Source organism: Aulonocara stuartgranti, assembly GCF_965226115.1.
Source record: "Aulonocara stuartgranti genome assembly, chromosome: 1".
Classification (NCBI taxonomy): domain Eukaryota; kingdom Metazoa; phylum Chordata; class Actinopteri; order Cichliformes; family Cichlidae; genus Aulonocara; species Aulonocara stuartgranti.
The window spans coordinates 10,385,515-10,403,460 of record NC_138939.1 but is presented as its reverse complement, the minus strand read 5'-3'; the positions used below and the strand labels follow the sequence as shown (position 1 = coordinate 10,403,460).

The following is a 17,946-nucleotide window of genomic DNA, read 5'->3' as shown; positions in this document are numbered from 1 at the left end:
TAATAATAATAATAATAATTATAAAATAATAATAATAAAATGGGCAGCACGGTGGCACGGTGGTTAGCACTGTTGCCGCACAGCAAGAAGGTCCTGAGTTCAATTCCACCATCAGGCCGGGGTCTTTCTGTGTGGAGTTTGCATGTTCTCCCCGTGTTTGCGTGGGTTCTCTCCGGGTACTCCGGCTTCCTCCCACCGTCCAAAGACATGCAACTTGTGGGGATAGGTTAATTGGATAATCCAAATTGCCACTAGGTGTGAATGTGAGAGTGAATGTGAGTGCGAATGGTTGTCTGTCCCTGTGTGTTAGCCCTGCGACAGACTGGCGACCTGTCCAGGGTGTACCCTGCCTCTCGCCCTATGACAGCTGGGATAGGCTCCAGCGCCCCCCGCGACCCTGAAAAGGATAAGCGGAAGAGAATGGATGGATGGATAATAATAAAATGTTTAGATCTACTCAAAAGCACTGTGAAAGGAGGCGGTTGTTGGAATGCATGAAAAATGCTTTCCAAAGCATCAATTTAGGATTCTGCATCCATGGACCCCAAGAGATCAGCCTGTCCCAATGAGCGCTTGTGATGGGCAACAACCCAAAAACAAGCCAGGTCATGATATTATAAATTGTTAGATGTTGCTCCAGAGCTGATAAGTACTGGGAGTTGGTTTGATTTTAATTGGATATCATTATCGTGCAGTTAAACATTTAAAAGCACTTTTGTTCCTTTCACATTTGCCCTAAGACTTTCCTCAAGAAAGATAAAATTCAATTGGCATGCAATGTTATGGGCTGATAAGCAGTGGAACTGGATTTGGATCTGATATTCAGGTTGCTTACACAACAGCCCGACACAAGTATCCTCAAGGACATGCAAACTGAAGACTGTTCAGAGACAGACATTTGCTGATCTTTTTCAGATAATGTATTCAAAGCTATATGGTCTTTGGGGAAGAAGATGCTCGTGTGAAGACATCAGTTTATTTGAGGAGAGGAGCTGAGAGTCTCTGCTCTGGCCTGTAGGCCTCGTCTTAGTGTTATGCTGTAATGCCCCAGAGCCTCCTTGCTCATCTGATAGCATTGCTAAAGCACTGCCAGTACATGCGCACTATAACATAAATCCAGGCCCCTTTGGCCGAGTTACTCTAAACACATTTAGTCTAATCGTCACTCACTAAGCCAGTTGTTCTGCTATCCCAACACTCACTGTTACCATTACTCATCTCTGTATACTCAGGACCAAAGTCCTGAGTGTCAAGTTACACCTCTATGTAATTTTAATCTGCTTTATTTAATAAATTACATGTGATTGGAACAATTATTTCAACAAATGTTAAATTCATGTGTGCGGCAGAAGCAAAGACAGTTTCTTCAAGTGTCTGTGAAATTAGATATTTTAGTTCAAATGAGAGCTATTTATCAAGTCTAGTTATCCTTGACATAACATCAGATGTGATTGCTTTCAGGCTAGATCCGTAGAGAATAGATATTGTGTACGATAATGAAAGGAGTTAGTGTTGCTGACTTAAAAAAATATTTCTAGTTGTAACTTTGGTTGATAAGCTCATCATTTATGTTAATAATATACTCTGACAGGAGGAAAACATGGAACATGTTTTTTTACAGAATCTGTCTTTAATCAGATCTAATGAATCATGTCTGATTACACTTGTCATCAGGGAGACTTAAGGATGGAGCCTAGTGTGTGCCCAAAGCTTTAGTACCTGGGAACAACAAATATAAGACAAAAAAACAAAAGTGAATTAAGAAGAAAACTGGATTGTGTGAAGTAGTGTAGACACACAACATACAATGTATCATTGGATGCTGGCTCTTATTTTAAATCAACTGAAAGAATCCACTAATTTTTCAGCTCTGTTTCATTTTATTACTTTGGTTCACTTTTCACAGTTAGTATTATATAGCTAGCAAAAAAGTATAGAATCACATCTAATGTGTCAGATATTTGTTTCAGGAGTTGGTAGAGACCGGAAATTGTTGTTATAAGAGGAATCATACTGTAATATTACTGAAAGCTTAAAAAACCAAATTACAGCACAGACCAGATGGAAAAGAGTTTTATATTTCTTACAAGTTTGTTTTTTGTAAACAAAGCCTAGTCATTATGTTATTTTATTAAGAAATTACAGAAATACAATTTAGAATTGTGTAAGGTTTCCCAAAGCAGTTTAGCCATTTCAAAAGTACTTTGAAGCAAACTATTAGACTAAATATTAAGTGAAAGCCGGTGGTTTTTTGACATGTATGGCTTTAAGCAATGAGACAGCAAAGATACTATGTTTCATGGTAATTGAAATGATTCAGTGATCTGGGTATTTAACGTTTGGAAGGTTTCTTTGATCTGATACTGTAAAAGTTATCATATTAATCACAGAGGAGTGCCCAGCAAATCTCTTTTCCCCAGGTCAGATTTTTTGGCAGAGATCATGTTTTTGGCTGTCCTTACGTGACTCCTGCAGCTGACGTCTTCCAAGCTAAACCCTTTTACATGATTTAAAATTTACTTTGATATCACCTATATAAGGCCAGGTCAGCCATAGTGTATGTTTGCTGTATATGTAATGTAAAAGCTCTTCCTCTCAACTGACTTGATATAAAAGAAGTGGAAAAAGATTTTTTTTTAAAAAGGACATCATCAGGGACATCATTCAAAATAATACAAATCTATGAGAAAACTGCAATCCATGCAACAGAATTGGTTGTCTCACCTCTATCTATAAAGAGCCAGTCAAAAGCCAAAAGAGGAAATTCTTGTTGATCGACTGATGCAATAGAGGTTCACCACATTTTCACTTATGTAGTTACAGAAACCTAGCTCTATTTTTTAACATACTAAGAATGTACGCAAGTATACTTTCTTTTCTCCTTTTTTTGCTTTAGTAACATAACATGAATCACATGGTCTTGGTTCAATGATCTCATAAGCCAGATAGTTTAATTGTGTCCACAATCTGATTTGAGCCATTGGCAAGATAGCTGTCAAATGGAAAGACTTGGTTCTAGAAGAATTCAGTGGAATAAACTTCCATTGAATAAAATTCCATTGAATTTTATTCAAAATTAACAATAGTTAGAAATCATTATTTTATGCTATAATAAAATCCCATCAGATGTTTGCAGGAAAGGTAACAGTGAGGTGAAAAACCTCAAATGAGTTATTATTAAACACTTTTTAGGTCTTTGTCAGATATTTTAGTGTTACTCTGAGGGTACAAAGGCTGTATCAATAATCAGGCTTTTTTAAATTTTGGTTGAAAACAACCAATAAACAAGCTGGTATAGGATCATTAGACCCTACACCAAAGAATAATCAACTGACAGCTACTTCCTAAAATATTTGTCATATCAGTTTAATTGGTTGACAATATGTGTACACGCTTGCTGTCTTCTGCCTATAATGTACTGCACTGAAATGCTGTATTTGGCACTTAGGTTGGTAAACCATGTAAAGTACAACCCGTTTTTTGAAGGCATTATATTTTACAGTTTGTTTTACTGTTGAACTTTGATACACACTAACTTCGTGTTACAAACTAAGCTCAAAAGGTGAAGCAAGAGAACTGTTGACTCAGTTGGCCTTCCTCATGCTGTGCTTTGGCATTGCTCCTGTGTTCAAAGCTAGCTGTAAGCAGGAGGATTTATTGTCCCCTGCAGTGCGAGATCTGTCTTAAAGTACCCCATTGTTGTCTGTGAATGAAGCTCAATAATACATGAGGAATATATATTCTGAGATGTGGTTTTATGGATCCTGTCTATGCTTTAAGTAATATTGCATCACTTCTTTGAGGATCTGACGTAATCCAAAAGGTTAGAGCCTGCATGTGAATACTGACCTCTTTGTGTTAAATAAAAAGTATTTGGTACCTAAAACAAATCAAGTTTAAGGGTTCCTGAAGTTTGAAAGATAACTATATATACTGATTAAATAAACATACATGCTCAGCCGAATGGGAGTGAAAAATCTTGAAAAGCTCATTGGCTGTGGTGCACTGTCAATGTATTCTGTGCGTCATGCTTAGCATGTGTCCCTTGTATTGTCCAAATCATTTCACAGACTTCCTCTGGACTGCACAGTCAGTCTTCACAGAAGCTGGGGAAGAACTGGCTGTCTTTGAAGTATAAACAGATGGAGTGTTTTCATTCACTTCAAAGAGTGCATTTCAACTTTTTATGTTTAAGCCTTTTACAGTGGAAACATTTATAGCTGGACAATTTTGAAGTCTTCTACTTCTGTTTCCATAACTGGTAGTTTCCCTCTAGAAGTATTACTTGGGTTATTTTAGCCAGGTGCATATGTTATTCTAATGTTATTGTGAGAACAACTTCAAAACTAGAATGCTTCACTTCAGTATGTCATAGTTAAAATGTAAATTATTATACTGTATTCAGTTTACTGACTCAGGCTAATTGCATCTAATAAAGTAACAATACAAAAAAAACAAATACTTGAGTTTTGAATGAACAAAACATTTAAACACTGTCTTATGAAGACAGCAAGTTCCTGTTTAAGCAGGTCAAAGCACTGTCATCAATTAAAAAAAAACCCATTTATATACAATACTGTGATGAAGATCACTACATTTTTTACGTTTACTATTTACTGATTTACTATTTCATTTACACGATATACTCAATATACATTTAGCCTTCAGATTTTCATAAGAGTTTTACTAAAAAACAGATGTAGACATGCTTCTGGTTTTTAATCTAATGATTTTGTCACTCATCAAAAAAGCTAGATGCTAGGATGTTCCTTTGCTTTGAATTTAAAAAATCTGCCAGTTTTCATTTTTGTTAAAATCCAGTACTCTAAATAGTTTATTGTCTGACAAATTAATTTCAGAAATCACTTACTCATAGTATTCTGCTGCCGGTGTATTCTTGTTCTTGGCGTATGATGTGCTATTATCAGGAAGAGATCCATTGAATTCAGTGCAGTTCACACTATTCCAGCTGTTCCCACATTTGAGCCATGGCAGCTCAGTAGTCATGGAGGAGAACAGGTAGTGGAGTGACCAAGCAATGATGACATTGTAGTAGAAGCCAACATACAGGGCTATGAGAATCACAGTGTAGCCCACACCTAAGGAACATTGGGTTATTAATGAGAAAGAAATTACGGCTTATTCTCACAATATGGAATTCATGCAGTTGTCAAGTTCTTTTTAAAAAACACTCCAATGTGGTTTTTTTCAAGATAATTTGTAAAAATAAGTGTATAAAGCTGGAGGTATAATAAATAAACTATGGAAAATGAGGTGGAGTTCACCCATTACTCAAGAGAAAGCGATATAATCAACAAACAATGGGTAACACAGGCAAATAAGCACTAGAGGTTGCAGACATGGGAACAAGTTTTTGTTTTATCGTTTCGCCATTACCATGACCTGCACCTATATTTTTTCATTGGGACTGTAGTAAATGGTAAATACACATATCTGAAAATTTACCAGTATTTTGAAAACAGAAATACTGTCCACACACACACACACACACACACACACACACACACACACACACACACACACACACACACACACACACACACACAAATATATCCACTATATTTTCATGGATTCTGGGTGGGTTATTTTGCCTACTCTGGAATGTAATGTCCTTGCATGAAGCAGAGAAGCCCATAAACCCATCACCCACTCATTCTACGCAGGAAAAAAAACAAATCCGCCTTAGCACAAAAGCCAACAAAAGCAGTGACTGGTGCTGTTTTAACAGTGGAGACAGAGGGACTTCTCTGGCGTTTTTTTAAGATACACGTTGTAATACCTCCTTTATTGTTAAACTTTTCAAGTTTTTATACTAACTTTTTTTGTACATTTTGTCAAATGAAGTTTAAACAGTTATTGGTTGCATAAGTCGTGATTAAAAAAAGATTAGGTTTCTTCTCAGTTGATTAGTTTTATTCTCCTACATATTTCATTGTCTAAGTCAGGGGTCCCCAATCTCAGTCCACGAGGGCCGGTGTCCCTGCAGGTTTTAGATCTCACCCTGGGTCAACACACCTGAATCACATGATTAGCTCATTACCAGGCCTCTGGAGAACTTCAAGACATGTTGAGGAGGTAATTTATCCATTTAAATCAGCTGTGATGGATCAAGGACACATCTAAAAGCTGCAGGGACACCGGCCCTTGTGGACTGGGATTGGGGACCCCTGGTCTAAGTCATCAGGTGCACACTAGTCTACTAATATTTAAAGTCTGCCAGGAGCACAAGTGTAAGTCATGTGTATGAGTATTGTAAAACAAAGTTCTAAAGCTTCTGACACTAGAGTTACAACAATATATGAACATGGAGTAGCTTGTATAAACATTATATGAAAGCAACAACCTACCTCACTGAACAGTAAGATACATAATAACATGTGGCAGAGTAGCAACATGTTGCTACCCTGAGTTGTTGCTATGAAGATGCAGAAGATAATTTATTGATGCAGGTAATAGTGATGGACTTAGCCTAACAGTGGTTCTTTCACTGTTAGATTGCAAAAGAGAGCATACAAACTTTAGTACAAGGCCTATAATCTATGAAAATGTGTGGCCAAACAGTGTCCACTAGCTATTCAGACTATAACATTCTATTGCACGCTGTAGATCTGTTTTGTTTTTAGGTAGTAACTATTAGGGCTGGGCGATATGACCCAAAATTCATATCTCGATATTTTTTAGCTGGATGGCGATATAAGATATATATCTCGATTTTTTTTTTTAAGCCATAAAGTAAGAACAAAAAGAGAGTTCTTAGTCAAAGCTGTGTCCCAGATGTCACACAGGCACTTTTATTAACATACAGCACAGATGTACATGAAAAATTACTCAAAATTAAATTATGAGAATTCATTAAATAATAATGCTCCATAAATAAAAGAAAACAAGGTTGTTTTTGTGCTAAACAAAGAGCTCACAATTGTGCAGTCAAAATGTAAACTAAAAGACGCTGAGCGTAATAACAAAGACAGATTTCACAGCTGCTCTGTTCCCAAGTTTTACTGTGTGACTGATAGCCTGGAGTTTGAAATCCGCTTCATAACCACGTCTCTTACAGGTGCCATTTATGGTCCTTATACACACACAATACGGTAATATTACGTTGATGCACAGTACATATCACTCCGCGAAGCTCTTCGGTAGCCGTAATGCGCCGACAATCTATCAAGCGGTGCAGCTCCGTAGCTTACCAAAGTCGTACTCAAACATTTTTGACAGATTGCTGAGCGCCGTGTACTACATAAAATCGGTTCGCGGCCATCAAGCACAACCAGAATTCATACATAAGGCGCGCTATCAACTTTTGAGAGAATGAAAGGATTTTAGGGTTAGCGCTGTTAGCTCGTTAGCATGTTTAGCTCGTTAGCACGTTGACGCCGTCCAGCCCCACGCATGGGGCGATGCGCAGTAACTCGTTAACGGAGATTTGCCGTGTCCGTCTTGTCGCTGCCTGCACGTGAAGCGATGGGGGAGGAGGGGGAGTTGTCTTCAGTGAAGGCGAGGCGGAGTAACGTTGCGTAGAGACAAAAGTGGACGAAAGAGAGGCAAACTTGCGGCTCCACAACTATAATTATAACGTAACATAGACTATATCGATATAAAGGATATTGTCACATCTTATATCTCGTATAAAAATATATCGATATGTTTTAAAAACTCGATATATCGCCCAGCTCTAGTAACTATCCACATGTTTTCTGCACTCCTGCTGATTTTTTTTAACTGTGTTGTAATACCATTGCAGAATTTTGCTTTGCAAAGAGCTGTTGAAATCAGCATCTGAAGATTTTGGCACATATTGGCAGTCAGTTATCCTCATGAAGATAACAGTAGGGAATCAGTGCCAGCGAAAATATGGAGGGCAAGACTTTGGGAAAAAAAATACAAGGAGAGAAAAACAATTCACTCTTATTCTGACAAAATATCTAAATATTCTGAGCGGCTACAGTTGGTTTACATAATATGAAAAGCACTTGTCATTTTGGTGGTAATAAATTAAAGGTTTTAAGCTAGCTGTAAACTCCAGTGAGGTCACTGTCCTTTTCTGTAAATCTAAAATAGACTGGGTTTTATTGGAGTTGTTTCAGTGTTCTTCTGTCGAATATGAGTGATTAAATTGTAATCATCTATTTTCCTTAGCGTACTGTTAACATTGGCCTAGTGTGGTTTTGTTTCACTCGTGGAAAGTTGACATTTGCAGAAGGCTGCAAGGTTGGAAGTACAATAGGTGAGGGATTAAAGAAAATACAGAGAGATGAAAGAGCCAATGTGACAGACACTAGTTTAAAGTGACACTATGCACCTCTGAGGGCGAAAGGACAAGAACAGATGGACAAAATTAAAGGGCAAGACACTGAACAGAAGCAAAAACAACATGACCAAAGCAGGTACACAGATTAGGAGATCAGTGAAGGGTGAAGTATATAGACATACATGGCTGTGCAGGTAAATGTAGAGTGTCTCTGTGTTTGGGTGTGTCACAGTTCACCTTTAAAGACGGGGCATATTTTCCAAACCGTAGCTGCTCCTTCTCTGTTATATTGGCCTAAGGCAAGCTCCATGTAGAACAATGGCATCCCGGCAATGAACAGGAAAAGAATATAGGGAATCAAAAAGGCACCTGGAAGGAGAGAAATAATATCAATTAAATATTAAAAAAAAAAAACTAACAAGGGTGCCTGATAGTGAAATAAGTGCCAAACAAAACACAATATTCAAAAAGAAAAGGAGAAAGGAAGTGGTAGGGGCCACAAACCATAACATACTTGTAAAAGCAGCACACTATAACATAGAAGTGGGATGGCTCATGGCTATTTTCATGCTGTGCCTCAGTAGCACACCCACCAAAATGGAAACAACCTCTCACAATTGAATTGTTCTTGACATTGTCCATCACAACTGACACATTATTCACAGTAATGAATACATTTTGCTGAGGGCCTATATGATTGACAGGTTGGCGGTAGAGGTGACCACTGTGAACACAGACCACAACATGTTTTTGTGAATGCATATGCAGACAAACATATAGGGCGCACCTTCTAGTGAGCACTCTGTTGTCATTAGTGTTGAAAGTAAAACACCACTTTGTTTTAAATTCCTTTGTTTATTTAACCACACACTGTACTTTTTTTCTCTCACTGCTGTATAGCATCAATGCAGTGTTTGGTAGTTTTGTTAACAATCCATAGTCCATTAAAGTCCAGTTTACATACATTGGCTAAAGCTATTAAGTACATTTGAAAAAATATATATTTTAAGTTGATTATCTTGTCCCCAGAATTTATGAGGAGCCACAAGCCACTTTAATTTTTCGTCACTTTCCATTATTTATCTGACAGTTTCAAATCATTAATTTCATGTCTTGTCATCAGCTCATTTAGTTAATTAAAGGATATTTACTTTATTTGCTTAGGAAATAAACATAAATTTATTTTTATAAATAATAAAATAAAATAAAATAAAAACAGATTTACACACACTTTACACACACGTCTCATCATCATCCTCATCCTCATCAATAAAGGAACACCAGTACAGAAGAAAATTTTACTAAGGGCACCTAGGGTAATTTGTAGTTCATTTTCGCTGTCCGCTATCTTTGCCGTTACATTACGACTATTTAGTGACAGAATCAGTCTGGTAATTAAAAAAATAAATAAGCATCTTTATATACACTCGTATTAGAAACAGAGGCCACATACTCACCCCCTCCATTTTTGTAGCACAAGTAAGGAAATCTCCAGACATTAGCCAGGTCCACCGCGAAGCCAATAACCGACAGGAGAAAGTCTATTTTCTTGCCCCAAGTTTCTCGGTTGTCCTCGGAGGAGGATCCGGGTGGACCTACGCGACAACCATTGGTGGGAATGATCGAGGAATTTGTGTACTGGACGCCGTTCTGATCCTTCACTAGAATCAGTTCTACCTCTTTTTTCTCCACATTGCACTGTTTCATTGGGGCAACCGATGAGAGCTTGTGCTCTGGCATAACCTGGATATTCATCTTCTCTGCAGTGAGTACGAAGCACACGCTGGCGCGGCGCTCTCACGGCCCCCTGCGGGTTCTGGTGGAGTTAACGGTCTGGGTCGGTGCGCTTGAATAAGGACCGCTATCCCGCCGGCAAAAAGCGGATACGCAAGTGTTCTCCGCCGACACTACAGGTGATACTCCCGTGTACATGGGCTGAAAAGAAGGGAAAAGAAAAAAAAGAGTTTAGAGAGATTTGGTGTTTGTGCGTAAAGTTTCAGTTACGCACAGCGGGAAACTTCTTAGAACTGCGAAGATGGAAAAAGCGACGTTATTCGTCCTGTAGGAAACAGACCTACTGAATCCGAGTTACTATTATTAGTAAACCATTAAGGAAAATGCCTGTGGAATCTGATGTAGTGAGGAATACGAGGCGACAAGTGAAGCATACTTCAGAGTAAAATCCTCTCTACGTCACAGCGCGCACTGAGCGCATTGTGCGCTGAACAATCTACTTAACAATTACCTAAAACATTAATCATAAGGATAATTTAAAAAAAGATAAATGGTTGAATGCCATTGTTGCTAACGCAATTTAAAGTCCTGCAAATAAAAGGCTTCCCCCCATACTTGGTAAAGTTAAGGACACGACTCTATGACCCGATACTGTTGTTGTCCAGATGCTTCTGAGGGAAGACTGCCCATTCTGAAGGAACTTTAAGGCTCGCCTTCTCCAGCAGAGACGATATAAAATGCGAGCTTTTAAATCGCTTTCCCCTCTCCCTTCCACGTGATATTTCATAATTGAACGCTTTCTCTCCAGTTTGATGTCGACTTTTTTTTTTTTTTTTTTTGGCTTGTCATAGCTCAAGTTTCCATAAATCTGCACGCCTACATCCGACTGTACAGTCGTGGTAAGATTGTTCCACCTGGAACGAAACTTGTACGAACTTATACGAAGCATTGCTTTTTCTATAAATCAAGTATGTGAGAAAAACAAACACACAAAACGTACACAGCACAAACTTGTTAGAATATGTTGATTTATTTGATGTTTAAGTTTTCCGTGTCAAGAATGGGGTAAAACGATAGCGCATGTAGGCCTATGTGCATTTCTACTTGGTGTTTGGATTTAACGTTGTCCAAGAGACATATGATCGCTTTACCTTCATGTTTTTATAGCACGTAAATTTCACATACACCAAAACTTTTTTTAATGTTTTCATTTGGACTTTATCTGTTTCTTCTCTGCACTAAACAGATTGAATTACAGTTTTCTAAGAAGCCATAAAAGCATTGTGTCCCATGTGTAATTCAATTCTAAAGCAGCTTTTGCCAGGGGCAATGATTTCTATTAGATATGGTTGATCAGTTCATCCCATTAAAGTCAATGAATGTCCTCTTTGCTCTCCAGTGCTTGTTTTAAAAAACCCTAACAGGGCTGGTTGGAGGCGTTTTGTTTGTGAAGATTGAATAACTGCAGTGATGGTAAGACAAAGGACCAGGTAACAAGGTAGGATAATGTGTTATTACTGCCCTTTTCTTCTGAATTACTTCTATTCTTTTGCACTTTATTTTGCAGTGCCAGTTACATTTGAAAATGACATCTCTAGGTAAGAATAAAATTGACCATAATCAGCTAAATTGCATGTACTGCGTTTTGTTATGATGTACCTTCAACAAGTGTGTTCCTTCAAATTTTCAGTCATCTTAAATATTATACAATAGCACATTTATTTTAAAGGTAATAGTCCTCACAGTTTTTTGCTGTGCAGGTGCATAATGCAGGTCAAATACTGGGAATGGGCAAATCAGTCTATAACCCTAATCATGCTGTATCCATGGAGTTTTTAAGTCCTCTTCTATCCTCCACTTTTTCCTCAGTCTTCTTTTTCTCTTAAGATTTGGATTCTTCCTGATTGACCTTAGGCTTAAACTGTAATAAACGGAGAGGCAATCTCTCAGCTGCCACAGCATGACCCTCTAGAATTAACCTGAACATTTAGTTAGGGGCAAAGCAAAGACTTTTCCCTTCTAATGCCCTTTAAAACCACACAAACATTTCTTTCCATACAATGCCATATGCACCTATTCTACTTAATAGTTTCAGTCTTGGTAATATTATAAATATAATGACAAATATATACCTTTCTGTCTTACCTTATAATTAAGTTCAAAACAGACACATATGACACAGCTTAAATGAGACTTTCAGGCTATTCTGTAAATCCATAGGCCACAATTTTAACGTAAAGGACCTTTGCCCTTACACATAAAAACAAAAATGCAATTCTTACGTGGTCATTCCGCAGACTTAACTTACCAGGTCTTTACTACATGGCAATCAGTTCATGGTATTAGTACTGAGTGGGTTTGTTTTGTTCTGCTGCCCCTTTAAAGCTCTCTGTTTTAAATCTCTCCAGGCCTCACTAAGGGAGGAGTGTCATTAAATTTTCCCCTCTAGGCTTTAGTAGTATCTGCAAAGATTTAACTACTTCAGCAATGTTAAGTCTTTTTCCTTCTTGCTGTATACATTTGGTGAGTGAAACAGCAGTTTGAGTCAGATGTCTGGGGACAGAGAGCCATGTTCCGAGCAGCACACAGCACATCCTTAAAATATGCCTAAGACAATCCAAACTTGCAGACTAGTAAAGAGAGCTTCAGCCAACACGTACACACAAAAGAAAATCTGTAAGAATGCCATTGTCTCTAAAAAGTCCTCCATCAGTCCTCATCAGTATATCAAAAAGACTTTTATCTTTCAGTTGGTCACATCCTTTCAACCCTTCAGTTGTGGGTAGTAATCATTGGCCTGAAAGGGGAAGCCTAATAGCATGCTGATTGACATGATTATGGTTTGAAAAAAGGCTACAGTTGATCAGGAAGTCTTACATAAAATTTCAAATTATAGATTAGAATCAGACTGCACTAACATCTCCTCTAAGAGACACATTTCAATTTCCATCCTCCAACTTCTACTTTTCTATGATGTAACCATAAATACATATTGTGAAACTGTTGTAAACACTGTAACGCATGATCAAGTTTTGTTGGCAATAGGAATCAAGTAGGAAAAAGAGGAAGAAAATGAGTGTCTAGGCCAGTGGTTCTTAACCTTGTTGGAGGCACCGAACCCCACCAGTTTCATATGCGCATTCACTGAACCCCTCTTTAGTGAAAAATAAAAAAATGATTTTTTTCAAATTCAAGACATAGATATGTTTTTTTATTGGTGCACAAAATGAGCCGTGCATGTCACGGTGGAGGCTCTGCTGAACCCCTGAGACTGACTCACTGAACCCCTAGGGTTCGATCGAACCCGGGTTAAGAACCACTGATCTAGGCATTATTTGGGGTTTGTTTGAAAAATAGAAACACTTTCACACCTTTGTTGGCCAGTCTCACTGGCAAATAAAAGACACATTTCTTTATTTCAACCTCATGCTGACCCATCCTCGACTATTACGCAGGAAAAGTTGTTGCCCTTCATTCACAGAACCATCTGGAAATCAGACAGAGATGTAAAACACCCTAAACACTGAGCAAGAAAATAAACTTTCACTGCAGATACTGGCGCTGGATAACTGATGTTTTATAAGGTTCCCCGAACCTTGCCCTCACCGAGCCCTTCACTGTTTCTATAAACCACTACACAGGAAATGAGGCGCAATCACTTTTCTGAGAGAATAATAGGAGAATGAAAATCAACAAGGTGTCATCTGGTGTGATAAGGAAATGTAACAATGAAATTTGGAGGAACTCCCTGAAGAGCTGTAGGAGAAAGACTGCTAAGCTTAAGCTAGCAAAAGTCAAGGGTGGTCCAACATGTGAGCTGTGAAGGTGTGTACTAATGAGTGCACCGATCGCAGTAAAAATGTATTAAATCAAAATACCAGCGTCTAGAGAGGAAACCATCCAAAAGAATTAAATTAAACATTTACACTGAGCTACAGTTGAACCCAGCACCTGTATCACGTTCAGCCTTTCCAGCTGGCTTTAGTACAGCTGAACTGACAGCAGATTAAACAGTGGGTTCATCTTTACAGAGGGCCATAATGCTGCCAAACATTCATAGACTGTTTTTTTTTTTTTTGTAAACTATGCAGCACATCTCAAAGTGAAAGCCCATTATGTCATGCCAAATCAGTGGAAAAGATCTCCACTTTACAATTGATACAACCAGGAAGAACAAAGCATTTGTAGTGGACCAGAGATCAAAGCCTTTATCATTTTTCTTACATGTTATCTTTTTAAGGCCTAATTTCAAGCTTGGGTGGGGTAAAAGCGTTAATACCTTTTACGTACTTTCATCCAAACATTTCCAGCATTTCAGCTTGCCAACCTCTTCTTGCCAGAACTTTTGTGCACTCCTCTGACCTGTAAGCTAACGTTAATACTGTGTTTTTGAAACCTTATGTCCATGTTCGTCACTCATAGGAAGGAGGGTCAGACGACTATGTATACACACACCCAGGTATCCTGTTTTTATAATCAGGAAAGTCGATTCTATAGGAACATGAAGTTATTTTGATTTCTTCCTCTTATGTAAGATTCCTAAAACATCCTTGCAATAACAAAGCTGGGGACTTTTCATGTTCGTTTGTTTTTTTTTATTAAGACTTCTTAAAGAAGTCCAGACGCTTTTCTTTGCAAGCTCCTTTGACTACGATGACCTGGATGACTGAGAACCTTCACAGACATATTTTTTTTATTAATATTACATAAAAGCAGATGAATTAGACTATTCTGTTGTTTCTGGAGTTACATGAGCAAAATGTGGATTTGGATATGGTGAGCATTTGTAGATGTTAAAACATGATATTTGGGATTGCTTGGACTAGAGTGTTTGCCTTGTATACTGAAAGTCAAACCTGTCAGCGCAACATAAAAATCATCCTTAAACTTTTTGAAATACACTAAATGGATTTCAGATGGATTTCAGTTTGCAGAGTGGAACTCCGCCAAGACTGATTCCTGGTTCTGATTTTGCCTGAGAAGGCAGCTCGGTTAAATTGAGGCCCAAAGTTGAGTCACATTAATTTAGGAGTGAGGCCTGTCGGGTTTGACCTTTCCTTCCAGCTTGGCACGGTGAGTCCCCAATCCGTATGAGGCCTGTGTCCAGCTCGCATCCACAGAGGCTGATCACTCACTCAGGTCCTGAGGAGACCAAATCAGATTACCAACACATCTCTCCCACAATCTACTGCGACAGGATTGCCCTGCAGGCATGGCTCAAATGGATACAGCAATATACAAGAACCATCCAGAGGAAAGTGTGAGGATGGAGGGAGATGTGGCCAAAGAGAAGAGCAGAAGCTGGGGGTAGGGAGGGAGTCACACTGTTGTAAGCGCGGCGACAATGTGATTTAATTGATTCCATGCCACCTCATCAATTTTGATTAAAATTAAATGAGCGTCTGTATGTTTGAAAAGGTTAAAACAAATTGAAGGTGGAAATCACAGCTGGTAATCACAGTTTGTGTAACAGCGGGCTTTCAATGAAGAGGCCGCTCTCCATCGCTCATTTCTGCCTTGTCTGTGCATATAAAGCAAGACTGTGCGTTTTTGTGTTTCTGTAGATGTGAGAACAAAGTAACCAAAATTGTATTAAGACTAAAGTTGCATTTAGTGGTTGTTCTCTGCTGAGATCAGGTGAGGAGGATCACACAGTTGTGCTAAAACGTAAGGTAAACGTAAAAGCAACAGTTTCACCAATCAGTTGACAGATCAATATGTACCAAATGATAGGTGATTATAATCTTTTTTTTTTTAGAAATTGAAAATTCCACAAATTCTTAAATGATAAAAGTGGACACATTCTTTCAAGACATGCAAGGATGTTATTTTATTTGCATAAATATTTCTCTGATTCAAATAATTTTAACATTTAAATCCATAGCAAGTGTAATCAGAAAAAACCCCTGAATCATGCTATAGATATCCATAGCTTAAAAAAAATCATCCATGTTGGCCAGTAATGAGGTAAATCTTACAAACATGCACAACAACATTTATCCAATTTTATCAGTACATGCCTGCCTTTAATTCCTCCCCCAGTTTAAACCTCATTGTCTAGCGCCAACATCAAAGTAAGGTACAGTCAAAATAGACACAAGGTATTTTAACTCACATTGGCAAGTGGGTGAAGAAAAAAGGCACACACAACAGAACTGCAATGGGTAACTACTGACACCTTGTGGTGATTTTGGAAAAACAGCAGTTCAGCTGTAGCCTGTTTATTGCACTTATGCCTTAATAGAAACAAAGTCTATGAAAGTCATTACAAGTTTCCTCTGTGATGAATAAAAAAAAATGGCAAAGAGGATTGTGTTCTTGTTTTATTTTAAAAATAACATTTTGCAGTGTTAACAAAAAGCAAAACATAATTGCAATACAACCCACTAAATAAATAACAATGCCTCTAGTTAATCGGGTCTGAAAGCATACCCCACTGGAATATGCTGTTGTGTAGAAGCACCGTTGCCTTTTTGCTCACAAATTGCCCTATTTTCAGTGGTTGATTTGCTTTAGTAAACTTAAAGCTGCACAGACGTGGTGCTGTCTCAGCAACAACAATCTTCAGTAGAAATGCAAATAGATACACATGCAAAGCAAACTTCTGGCTAATTATACAGCTGAGTTACAAGTTCTGTGTCCCTGAGCACCGAGGGTGGGAAAAGTGTAATGCACAGCATCTATGCTCACTGTAGACAAAATTTTAAAACAGAACATATCTGGGTTGCTCACAGTACTTTAATTATACTGTAATAAAGAAGCACAAGGACTCTTTGCTTACATTTAAAATTTGTGTTGATTTGGCAAGATTTCCCACTCTGTTAAAGAAAAATTACAAAGACAAAGGATAAGGTGCACAAGGCTGTGCTCATCTCCGTCAGTAACAACCCAGCAAAAACCACAGTGATGACTGAAGAATAGGTGTAAACCTTATTTAAAACAATGACCAGTTTTCAGACATATTGTCCTGCTATGACGCACCCCATCTGTGTTTCGTGTCATAGCAAAGCATACACAAAAATACACTGACAGAAAAAATTTGGGGGTAAGTTGCTTTTTATCTATAAGGCACTAAAATCGAAAATCAAAGCTTTCTAAAACTATAAAAATGCAAGCGCTTCACCATATATGACCATTTCTGCTGCAGTGACTTGAATATGCTGACAAGACTGCAACAGCCTTGTATTCATTTCTCTTTTCAGTGAAGTCAAATAAAAGTCACAGTTATGGTCTGTCTTAGTCATCTTTTTTGTCAGATGTGCTCTCCTCTGGTTCTTCCCCTGAACTGGGCTGACCAGCAAGTTCCAGATCACCTGGGTTTGCTTCTTGGATAGCTTGATATCTCTGAAGTTCCAGATAGGTGGTGAAGAGCTTGGCATACTCAGGATGGGTTGCAGCAAATTCTTGAAATTCATCTAAAGAATCAGAACAGAGAAAAACTACAGAGTGCTGTACACACAATAATAATGAACTATTTTTTGAACAATTTAGTCAGTCTGACCCAGGGCAGCTGTGGCTACAACTGTAGCTTGCCTCCACCAGTGTGTGAATGTGAGAGTGAATGAATAGTGGAATTGTAAAGCGCTTTGAGGGTCTCGAAAAGCGCTATATAAATGCAATCCATTATTATTGTTATTATTATTTTATTTATTTAACATTTTCTTGACAAAATATCACCAGGAATCAAATAAGAGGCCACAAGACATAACGGGAGCTTTGCATTAGGCTTTTCTCTTCAATTAGATTCTACTTACTGAAGGTAATGAAACCAGAGCCGTCGGCATCAATCGCTTCAAAAAGTTTGGTCATGTCTACATCTGACACACCCAAAGCAGAGCACAGCAGAGCAGTAAACTCGTCATGGGTGACTTTCTCATCTTCATCTGTGTCAAAAAGCTGCATGAAAGATAATAAAAAGTGAGAAATGAGTAACGACTTTC

General features: G+C 38.2%; 2 protein-coding genes and 1 long non-coding RNA gene across 5 annotated transcripts in view; 1 reads left to right on the top strand and 2 right to left on the bottom strand.

Moving 5' to 3' along the window:
• The window catches only part of slc6a2 (solute carrier family 6 member 2), a 28,585-nt gene extending 17,232 nt beyond the window's left edge, over positions 1–11,353 (bottom strand). The window contains exons 1-4 of one of the 3 annotated variants that reach the window (XM_082554810.1): positions 10,622–11,353; positions 9,730–10,207; positions 8,510–8,641; positions 4,871–5,099 (exon numbers count right to left, since the gene is read on the bottom strand). In XM_082554810.1, coding sequence (XP_082410936.1) covers positions 4,871–5,099; positions 8,510–8,641; positions 9,730–10,027 — 659 coding nt within the window. In that variant the 5' untranslated portion in view covers positions 10,028–10,207; positions 10,622–11,353. The other 2 variants (XM_082554811.1, XM_082554812.1) reach the window with 2 other exon arrangements.
• Positions 10,172–17,946, top strand: part of LOC309719248 — a 23,407-nt gene continuing 15,632 nt past the window's right edge. The window contains exons 1-2 of the long non-coding RNA XR_014280173.1: positions 10,172–10,185; positions 11,574–11,604. This is a non-coding gene — a long non-coding RNA (uncharacterized lncRNA). The remainder of the gene's footprint in view (positions 10,186–11,573; positions 11,605–17,946) is intronic.
• lpcat2 (lysophosphatidylcholine acyltransferase 2) overlaps positions 15,809–17,946 on the bottom strand; it is a 9,733-nt gene continuing 7,595 nt past the window's right edge. The window contains exons 13-14 of the mRNA XM_082555109.1: positions 17,761–17,902; positions 15,809–17,421 (exon numbers count right to left, since the gene is read on the bottom strand). Coding sequence (XP_082411235.1) covers positions 17,243–17,421; positions 17,761–17,902 — 321 coding nt within the window. The 3' untranslated portion in view covers positions 15,809–17,242. The remainder of the gene's footprint in view (positions 17,422–17,760; positions 17,903–17,946) is intronic.